The 11,418-nt window shown below is 40.1% G+C and overlaps 1 protein-coding gene across 1 annotated transcript in view; it reads right to left on the bottom strand.

The window, feature by feature from the left end:
• Nucleotides 1-518: 518 nt before the first annotated feature.
• Nucleotides 519-11,418, bottom strand: part of SH3RF1 (SH3 domain containing ring finger 1) — a 223,744-nt gene continuing 212,844 nt past the window's right edge. The window contains exon 12 of the mRNA XM_006161453.2: nt 519-2,938. Coding sequence (XP_006161515.1) covers nt 2,770-2,938 — 169 coding nt within the window. The 3' untranslated portion in view covers nt 519-2,769. The remainder of the gene's footprint in view (nt 2,939-11,418) is intronic.

The raw sequence follows: 11,418 nt of genomic DNA, 5'->3' as shown, positions 1-11,418 counted from the left end.
CCTTCTGAGTATTTGGCTTCCATAGAAGGTCAGGGGCTTTACTTTGATGTCTCTCTTCTTTCATTTATGAGATAGAGTGAGAGGGGTAAGAAAGACAGGAGTAAGGAGAGAGACAGAGAGGGGTATCTCTGACCTCCATAGGTTCTTCTAGCACTGCGATCTCCCTCCCCTACTTCTCCAGCTAGTCAGGATCTTGCGCTCACACGGGACCAGCATGTTTCTGGACAAGTTGGAATCCAAATCAGTCAGTCATATGGCTTCCAGCACTGCAGATCAGTACGCTACCACCCATGCCACCATAGCTGGGCTCCTCATTCTTCTGCATAGATTCAATATAATTCAATTAACCAGTTCTTTATTGGTGGACAGGCTGTTTTCAATATCTCACTAGTATAAACAATAAGGCAATGAACATGGTACGGTCATTTTACACTTGAGTAAGTATATCTGGAAGACAAATTTGTACAAGTAGAATACATCAATAAACACTTAAAAAAAAAACAGGATTGACACAAGGGTTCATGAAGGTTGAACATCAAATTTTAATCTCAAAACCTTTTATCCAGTCCTCAAATTATTAACATGAAAAGGAATGATAAATTTTAATTTTATCATTACCATATCACTGTGTAACAAGCTCTGTTACAAAATCTCCATCTACTGTCTCCAAAAAACCAATAGAAAAACCCATACATTATATTACCTAATGATCTATTTAACAGATGAAATTTTAACCAACTTTATACCAGGGAGCTATTAACAGAGGTACTTCAATCACATAGCTTAAAATATGGAGGAAAGACAGGTAAAAAAATTATCTTAACCTGTAGTAGTCTTTTTACTTTTTAAAATTTTTATAAAATACACTAATTTCCCAAAATAAAGAATATTATGACACATTGGTGTCAACTTACACAGATGAAAGCTGGTGCCAGCTTTTTTTCTAACTAAAGTTCATTTCACCCAACATTTATATATTACATGAATATCCAAGTAAAGTATTTTTTTAAAAAATTCAACACACAGGAACATAATGTACAGTGTTTTACATATAAAAAATTGGTTAATTTAGGAATGATTTCATTTTCAACCACATAACATTATCTTAAGACCATGAAACGTCTTGCCACTGCAAGAAGACTTTTCAGTTCATGTTTCTATTTCCCAGTTTTAAGTCTTAAAAGTGAAAAAAGGAAAAGGTTTATTTACTTATTTATTTCCCAAGAGAAAACTGTGGTAACGGCTTTATTCACTACCAAACTGTCTTCCTTCTTTGTTTCCAGTACTACCCAGCCCCACAACTGCGTGGCACTAAAATGAAATCGGTGAAAGAGGCCAATGACATCAAAGCATGGATATAAAAAGATGGCTCAGCTGGGTCCTGCCACAATTGTAAGGTGTGGGCACATGCCCTCCTGCCCAGCCTTCCAGAGCTTCAACAGAGCCGTCACAAGAGCAGCCTCCTGGATAAACTCATCCTTTACATCTGTCTGCTGGGAGGACATAAAAGAGCATTTTCACTAATGACTAGTGTAATGGCTAACGGATGCCTTAGCCAGAGTGGCAGGGAGTGCACTGAAGAGACCTTGGTCACTAGTGGCTTTGGGTTAGAGAGGAAAATACTACTTATTTTACATCTCCTGTATTGGCCAATTCTGAGCACAGTCAAACTCTCGACAGGAAATTGCAATGAAATATACACACCATGCACGGTCTATATTACTGTGGGAATCCAGTAACACATGCAAGACAGTGGGCAATGAATCACAATGGATGAATGTAAACTTTTCACAGTGTTTCTTACAGCCTTTGACTTTAATACGAGTGTATCACTTACCACCACTATCTCACAAATGCTTTATCGTGTCTTGGGCATGCAGATCACATGGAGTTTTAAAATGGGAAATTATGTTTCAGAACCATTCTCAGACGGTGAGTACAACTTTGATTTTCCCTACTATCCAACCAATGAATTGAGCTGCTTCGATTATAAAGTGAACTATATTTCTGAAATCATTTTTATGTAAGGGTTGTGCTTTATTCTTCCTTATCCCTTCATTTATTTCATTCTAGAAAAATTAAGAACCCACAAAATTAAATTGAGGACTAGGTCTTAAGGGTGATTCCTGGCCAAACTAGAAAGAGAATTACTAACTGTTCTGTTCTCAGTTTGTCTCCCTACCCCAGGGCCCTTTATTGACACAGATTCAGTTGCATATTTGGTTTCCCAAAGAAGAAAACCAAATGAAAGAGTTGGAATTTCTGTTTCAAGGAAACAAATTATAGCATGTGGGGGGGAGGGCAGGTGCATTCTATGTTGAAAAGAATCTTGCTCTCAACAGGAGATAATCCAGCTTCTCCTTAGCTATCATTTCATAAATTAATTATTTCTTAAAATCATACTCCAAAAGAATTCATCTATCACAAGAAAAGTTCAAGTTTAAAAAAGCAAATAAATTAGTTAAGCCTTGTAAACAATTGTTATATATTTTAGTTATATATCTTTAAAAAAAAAAAAAAAAAAAGGGTTTCTCTGTATAGTAAATTAGACAGTACAAGGCACACCTTACACATTGGAATCCAGAGTGGTTAGATTCACACAAACACCATCTTCACTCTGTTCGCTGTAACTGTGCTGGGACACTGAGCTGCACGCCAAGGCTTTGCTCCTGACCATCTGGAAGTCCACAAATGTGCTCTTTCCATTAAATTGCTTTGTGCTATTTTGTCGTGTGATGTGATTTTTAAGCCTTCTCAGTGTTAGTCTTCTCAGATGTTTTCCACAAAGCTTCCTGGGAAAAGGCCAGTTTTCCCATTACGCTGTAATGTGCCTTTAAACCAGCCATCCTCTCGTTTTTTATGAACAAACACGATATCTCCTTCTTTAAGTTCAAGTTCTGCCTCACTCTGAGGAGGATAAGAAACCACCACTCGGTGTCTAAAAAGGAAAGGGAGATTCGAGTTAAAGATCTCAAAGCAATGATAAAAACGGCGTACGATTAGACTACATGAGACTCCAACATAAACAGAAGAGGAAATGGCATGAATTTGTTTACAATTGTTTGTAAAATAACTCCAAATACAACTATTCTCTGTTAGTAGAGACTTGGTATTAACGAAGGCAGAGTTTGGGTGTGTCTACTAGCCCTCGTGGTGGCCTTGACTTTATGTTTGGATGACCTCTACAAGGAGAGCCATTCTCATCTTCTCCCAGTGTTTGTATCTTGACTCTATAAAGAATCTGTTCCATTTGCCAAGACTGGTACCATTTCTGTCCCTCCCATTTTTCCAAGAAGAAAGGCATGAATTTATTTGATGGGTGAGATTGGGAGAAGCTGCTGAGGCTGAATGGACTCTGCTTTGCCTCTAGATTGTACACCTGAAGGGGCCAGTGGTCAGGCCTGACTTCGGGAGTGGGTCTAGAGATCTGTCTCTCTGTATCCCTTACATTGGAGTTTGGCATGTGTGAGGCAGCAATTCTGAGGAAGTGCATCGGCAATACATACCCAAATTCTCCCTCAGGAAGTTTGTCCCAAGTCCAAAACAGAAGGAAGAACTGTGGCCTCAAATTCAATCCAGCATCTCCAGTAACAAGGTTGACATTCTGACCTCCACTAGTCTGACATCTGCGTCTGTTTCTCCTTGGTTCTCAACTCAGATATCAGTGGGAAAAGGTGTAATAATCATCTACAAACTCTGAAAATCTGGATGATTTCCTATCATCTATGTCCTTGCCTCCATGCTCCCTGTGTGGAATTACAGTTAGCAGCCAGGGAAGCCAGAGGGAGGTGACTTGCTCTCTGTCTATATCTTTTTATCCTTTTCTATTTCTCCAGGATTATTTCTCCCCTTTACTTTTCTTTTGCTTTTCATAACCAAAGGAAAAATAGTGGGGTACAGTAGCCAATCTCCAAGAGAGCCCCAGTGATCCGTGCCTCACACAAGATTCACACACTCTTGTATGATCTCATCCCACAATGCACAGGGATGACCTATGTGATCCATAAAATATTACCAAAAAGAGACCGTGTGTAACTTCTGAGGCTAGGTCATAAAGGCATTGTGGCTTCCACTTTTCTTTCTCTTAGATCATTCACTCTGGGGAAAATCAGTAACCATGTAGTGATGACACCCATCAGCCCTTTGGAAAGATCACAACGGAAAGGAACTGAAGCCTTTCCGGAAAGCCAAAACCAATCAGGCAACAGTGATGTGAGTGAGTCCCTTGGAAGTGGATTCTCCAGCCCGAGTCAAGCCTTCCACTCAGGTTGACAACTTGACTGCAATTTCAAGAAATATTCTAGGTTGGAACTACCTAGCAAGCTACTCCCAAATTACTCATCCCATAGAAACTAAAATAATAGGTCTCTATTACTGTTTTAAGTTATTAAATTTTGGGAGTAATTTGTTACACAACCATTGATAACTAATAACTGTATGTGTGTGTGTGTATGTGTGTGTGTATTCTCTGAGTATTCAGTCAGAGAGGTGTTTTGAGTGTTTACTTTCGTTTGGTTCTCAAAGTCAGAATGTGAGTTTATAGTCTAATAGGACCCGCACTTTACGGCAAATAAAGAATGTTATGGTCTAAAAATGATAGCGGAACCAATTCTATAGAACTGCCCCCTGAACTTCTGAAACCTATTACAGCCTGGTCTTTTTTACCAGTCCTGTTCCACAAAAACCAGAGAACATTCAAATTAAGAAAGATCAGAGTATGAGTCTCAGGTGATTACAAAAAATGTATCTCTGCAGAGGCTAAGTAGCTACCCAATTTCCAAGCTCCTTTGGGCACAAGGACCAAATTATCCTTCAAGACCTGAAGCAAAGCACACCACAGAGGTTGGATTATTTCCAAGAAATGTTCAGCTAATTCAAACATGAATATTTATAGACCACAAGGCTCGGGGTTTAATCAAGCACGGAATGAGGAAGGAGGCATGGCATAGGAGAAACCCCAGCCTGGGGGTTGATACAGTCTGTAGAGCAGCTTCTTTGGGCCAGTTACCTCTTTCTTTTCTTTAAAGAATTATTTATTTATTTGTTGTTGTTGTTGTTATTATTATTTAATTTGACCAGAGAGAGAGAGAGAGAGAGGGAGGGAAAGTGGGAAAGTAAGCCACTAGTTATGTTCGACCATGTGTGAGTCCAGAGCCTTAAACGCCACACCAACTGCCGGCCCCCCTCCTGTTTTTGTTTTGTTTTTTCTTTTTTTAAAAATAAGGTTTGTGGAACCAGCAGTTAGCGTAATGGCTATGTCACTGGACTCCCATGTAGTCGACCGTGGTTTGCATCCCAGACCCAGCGGCTTAAACTCATGCCGGGTGTGTGTGCGTGCATATCCAAGATCCCGAGAGAATGGAAGAGAAGGGATCATGGCGTAGCCATCACCCCTGGGGGGTGATTTCTTGCTTTCTGTCTCTGTCTCTCTCTGTCTTTCTGGCGAGTGCACGCACTCTATAGCAAAAACCTCTCCCAAAAAAAGAAAAAAAAAAAAAAAGGTTTGTTTATTACTTTCTTTCGTGAGAGAGGAAGAAAGACAGCATCCCCAACAAGGTCTTGATTCCGTGATCCACCCCTAGCCTTTAGCTAGCCCCAGATCACAGGCATACATGTGCCTGATATGTACTCAGGGAGGTCTCCAGACTTGAACGAGGCACCTTCCCATATGGACTACCTTGCAGAGTGTCACATTTTACTGCTGTGCCACCATCTGGCCCCTATCTTAGCTCTCTTGGTCTCTGGTTTCCTCATTCGTAGACTAGGACTGTAATGAGTTAAATAAGTAATTAACATGTTGTCAAGTAAAATTTTAAGTATTACAGTCTCAGTATGGTGTCTGACACACAGTTCAATCCCAAAGTGTTTGCTCCTATTATGGTTTGGGGAAGAGCAGGCAGAGGTCTGATACTTCAAAAGGTGAAGGATGGGCCAGTCAGTGTTTGGCTACCTAGACTCAGGAAAAACTCAGGCCACAATCTAAATAATTTACTAATAACAAGAACGAACTTTAGAATGACACAGGTAGTGCTTTGGAATTCCTTCTCCAACTGACATCTTTAAAAGCAAGACAAATAATTTCATCATAGACTAATCTGAAGGAAGGAACTAGACAACAAGCTTTCTTAAAGTCCAATGTCAACACACCGAAAGTCTGTGTAAAAAGCGATGATAGAGTTGCCATCGGGGTAGGTTAAAATTGAAGCAGAAATTTGCAATTCTAAGAAAAAGTGTACAACTGACTGAAAACATACTCAGAATAGATGTTTCATGAGGAGTGTCCCCTATTTGTTCTCTGCAAGCTGCCTTAAAGGTGACACAGAACAAAAATAGTTCTTGAAAAACTTGAAGTGAATTAGATTAATAGTTGCACTTTATGAAATGTACTAAACCAATTTTGTTGAATTTTTTTTTTCTCTTAACTAGAATTGCTGCTGGGCTAAGAACATAATCTTCCTGCCAAGTTCCCAGTGGGAGCAAATTTTCTTTGCTGAGTTATAAACCTTTGGGGGTTGGAAGGAGAAACCGTGTGCATAATGGAAACTGTGACACAGTCTTGGTCGTATGAAGACTACCAGGTGCAGACAGTAACTGAGTCTATGTACTCAGAAATCCTCTAGCTCATGTCCTGGCTTCGAGCCTTGGGAGGTAGTTTACAGAGATTCCTAACACAGACTCATAAGGCCAAATGCTGGGCACACTGGCAAACTATCTCAGGCATGGAAAGGCTTTGCCAAGAAGAATGTTTACAGGCCAACGAGCAGATGTAGGGCACAGCTGCCGAGGGCTCTCCCCCTGCTCCACCCTCTGCCTCACTCGATTATGCTTGTCTTCCTATGTCTAGGGTCTTGGAGAAGTTCTGAACCTTAGGAGTCAAAGACCACTCTCCTATGACTTTCATGGGATCTACATTTCACCAGCTCTTCATTGTCACTGTCACCATCCTGGATGATGACCTTGTTGCGTTCCACCTAGTCAAACAGTCTACCCGTCCACCTGCCAAGATAATCTCTTCCTGCTGCTAATTCATTCTATCCAGGCCTTACATATTTATATTCTTTTTCAAAAGACCTTTTTGCCATAGGGATTGTGCAGTGCACTCACTGAAGAAAGAGACAGAGACAGTTAAAGTGAAAAATCACTCAGGGGATGGCCATGCTGCAGTCCCTTCTCCTCCATTCTCCTCCCAGGATCTTGGGCACAGACACCCACATGGCCAGCGTCATTTTCAAGCCACTGGGTTCAGGACTCAAACAATAGTTGACCATGTGGGAGTCCAGCAATGTAACCACTACACACTTGCTGACCCCATATTAATATTAAGTAGCAACTCTATTTGTGGCTAACTACTGCTGAAACATCAACAGTTTCCCAACTCCTATGAGGCTTTATTTTTTAAAAAGAATTATTTATTTAATTTTAACTATCATTATTATCATTATTTTTAAATCTGCTACAGAGCACATACATGTGAGAGAGAGAGAGAGAAAGTCACCAGGTCTAGGATTCAAACTATAGTTGGCCATATTGGAGTCCAGTTCTTTAACCACCAAGCTATCTGCTGACCCACCTGTAAGACTAATCTTCAGTCTGGTATGCAAATCCCTCAAAGATCTGGACTCAATCTCTCTTTACAGCTCTAGCTACTACTATCACCACGAACCAAATACTCCTTTAAGCCTGAACATGCCTCCTAGATATGGTCTTTATTTCTCCCATTCCATACTTGGCCCATGCAGTAAATTCCACTGGGAACTTCCTTTGACAGTATCTTTGCCCATTCACCACCTATCAGTCTCTCAAAGCCTGGCTCCTTTACAGACAATCCTTCCCTGTGAAATCTCTAGCTCCAGGGCTGGAAGTAATTTCATGCTTGACCAGACCCCAGAGGCCTTCATTTATATTTCTTATGGCATTTAGCAGTCTACATTGTATTATTACCATCTGCGGCCCTGTCTCATTTATTCCACCAGACCAGAAGCTGCTTGAAGGGTGAGATGATGCTAAATTCACTTTATATACCTCCTTCTACTAAGCAAAATACATATAACAATTCTTAGGAAGCAGGTCAAATAATGGAAAGGCCAAGTAGTAGAATAAGACTATTTTTAAAATGCACAAAGTTATTCAAAAAGAAAAGAAATTCTGATGCATGCTATAGTTCAGTGAAAATATGACAAATATTATAATTATATAAAATTAATATTATATTATAATTCTACTTATGAGGAACCCATAGAACAGAAAGAATGGTGGTAACAGAAAGTAGAATGGGGTTGAGGGTCTGGAGAGGGGAAAGATGGGGAGATATTGTTTAAGGGACATGGAGTTTCAGCTGGGGACACAGGAATAGCAAAGGGTTACATGACAATGTAATGTGCTTAATGCTATGGTTTATATGCTTGAAAAACTGGTGAATTTTACATATATTTTATCATAATTTTAAAAATGAGATAAGTGGATGAATGAAAAATATTGTAGTTTCAGAGAAAATATTAGAAAAATTAGTTTAAAAGAATAAACATTCAAAGTTGACTGGGACCCTGGTGCTTGGAAAGCTGTCCCAGTTCCCTCTAAACCAAGTCACCAGACACAGTGAGGCTCAGAGTCAGCCCTAAATGCTCCTCTGTCTTGTTGGCTGTGTGACCCTAACTCAGCTTTCAGTGACAGTTACCAAGGTGGACCTCGAGAAAACGAATGTTGCTATCATATAAAGAAGTTCCACTGACAGCCAGTGCCAATCCTCCTGCTCTGAGCTTCGGTACTCTAGCTTCCATCTGAACGGACACTTGCAACCTTTTGTTAATATCAATTTTCCATTTCCTTTCCCTTTCTGGCCTCTCTAGTAGTTTACACATTTCGATTCTCCAAATCGGTTCCACTGTGGCCCTAGGAGGCACTCTGCCCATCACCCTGGTCCGGATGAGTAACCATTTACTGGTTTCTGCCAGTTGCCAGAGCAATCTAATAACTAATTAACAATTTCACTGGCAAAACCATACTAGCTTGCTTTGTAACTTGCTCAAAGTCCAAGTAAATTATGTCCACAGCTTTACCCAGTGGGTTCATTGTCACCGACTCAAAGAAATTAATCATGCTGGTTAAGCCTGACTGCCTTTCTGTAAATCTATCTCTATCCAATTTGTATGTTTCCAAGTGTTCTAGCTTAATCCCTGATCAAAAGGACCTGTGGTTCCTTTTCTAAATTAAGAGATGGCTCACAGGTAGGTAGTTATCAGTTTAATCCCTAAATTTAAAAATATACACAGCTATAGGTGACTTGCTGTGTTCTCCCTAAATCTTTATATATATTTTTTAGGACAAGGTAAAAAATAAAACCCTGCCCCACATGCTTTATTTTAGTGGACTTCCCTTCTGCAATATTTTCTTTCTACTTTCTCCTTGTAATTTTCTAATTTTTTCCCCTCAAATAGAGAAAAACAGAGGCTCTCAAATAGAGCCTAAAATATTTGTTCTATTATTTCTGCTGCCATCAATTATACATTTTCTGCCACTGGGGTATAGCTCTATTTCTCACTTGTTTTCCTCAGTCTCTCTAACAAACACAAAAGGCTCCTTTTGTTCCTCGGAGAATTCTCTCAGCTGACACCAAGACCTGTCAACACACTTCAAGGTTCATCCTTCCTTATTATGAGACTGCTTAGGTCTTTCTATCACGTGAATGTTTCTTTCCACTGACAGCACTGGCTGCCCTGGTCACATCCTTTAACTTTAGACAGATGGAACAGGGCCGTGGGTGGAGAGGAAATTTTATTCTCATTCTCATTATAGTCTGCAGGTGAATCCCATCTCATATTGTCCATATTGTCCTGACAGCATACACGAAGCAATATTTTGATGAAGTTCTATCAATAAAAGTTCTACTGAAAGAACCCTTGGGCTTCTACATTTTTCAAAGAGTGGTTGATGTTTATATAGTGAATGAAGGACTCCTAAGATGCTGAAATGCTTTCTGTAGCAAACTGGTGTCAAATTTACCTTTTCTTCATTGCTGAGCACTGAGTAATTTTTATTGTGTTGATAAAATGTTTGAAATATAAAAACAGGTAATCCCTAAATTATATACTCGGTAGTTTTTTTTATTAATAAAAAAATGCACTCCTGGTGATTTACAGAACATTTTTCATAGATTTCCACATTTTTTTTTTCAGTTGTTGTAAGTCAGGCAGACCTCGCAATCCAAGTGAAATAAATACTATGAGCCTCATTGTATTGGGTCATCAGAAAAAGTAGGACACATTTTTGCATAGCAAAATATGGCTTTTGTTATGACTTTTCAACGACCCAAAGGCAAAGGGCTATGGACTTGGTCAGGCTGATTATTAGGTTAAAATTCCACTGCACATATGGATTATAAAAATATCAGCCTGTGCAGAAATCTTCTCCAAAGATCCCCTTACTACTTGTAAAAAGTGAAATGGTCATATAAAAAACCTGTCAGAGAATTCCAGCGTGCAGGTGCCCATCTGTCCTGTCATTACGTTCTCCGTGTTCCCTATCTGACGTGCATCCCTCGCATCACCTGCCGGCAGAGATTTCTCTTCAGATCACCGAACAGCAGGAGCCCCTGTTAGAAAGGAGCTGCTCAAAGAGGAACGGGCTGGAATGCAGACGCCACAGCGATTGAGGACATCTGGCAACTGAAAAGGAATGCACAGGGCGGGGGAGAGGCAGCGGTGCCCAAGCTAGTGCACAGAGACAAAGCGAACCAACCATCGCTCCAGTCACACAAATACCACAAATGACAGGGAGATGAGGAGAGAAAGCCCGAGGGCATGAAGGGAAAACTGCAGAGCAATGCCCGCAGGGGAGAGAGGGAGTCTTTGTGACCGAGAGAAAGTAAACAAGTAACCAGACTCACTCCAGGGACAGAAAGCTATCCCTGGAAAGCAAGAGTAATACTGTAGTAAAAAGGCTGACTTGCGGAATAAAAGTTTAAGGAAATTCAGGACAAAATTTTAAAGCATTACTAAGAGCACAATAGGTGAAAGGAAAGGATGATTTCATGTGCAGGGAGGGGAAACATCCTTAGAGTAATGTCAGAAGAGACATTACTGGTTTTTACAAGGGTTAGAGCTATAGGAAATGATGAGAGGGATGAGAGGCTTTCCAAATATTTACAAAAAAAAAAAAAAAGAATTACATTACAAGTTTATTTGGGTGCAAAAAAAACCCATTGACATCTAGCTTTAATTTTTTTCATAATATCAAACTTTTTGAAGAAAAACTTTCATTTTACTATAAAAATATTTCTTTTTTTTTGGGGGGGAGAGGTTTTTGCTATAGGGCGCGTGCGCCTGCCAGGCAGACAGAGAGAGACAGAGAGACAGAAAGCTAGAAATCACCCCCCAGGGGGGATGGTCACACCACAATCCCTTCTCCTCCATTCTCCTCTCG

The sequence above is a fragment of the Tupaia chinensis genome, unplaced genomic scaffold, assembly GCF_000334495.1.
Source record: "Tupaia chinensis unplaced genomic scaffold, TupChi_1.0 Scaffold138601_1, whole genome shotgun sequence".
Taxonomy (NCBI): Eukaryota; Metazoa; Chordata; class Mammalia; order Scandentia; family Tupaiidae; genus Tupaia; species Tupaia belangeri.
Note: the sequence above shows the minus strand (reverse complement) of the source record. Positions and strands in the feature narration are given on the sequence as shown.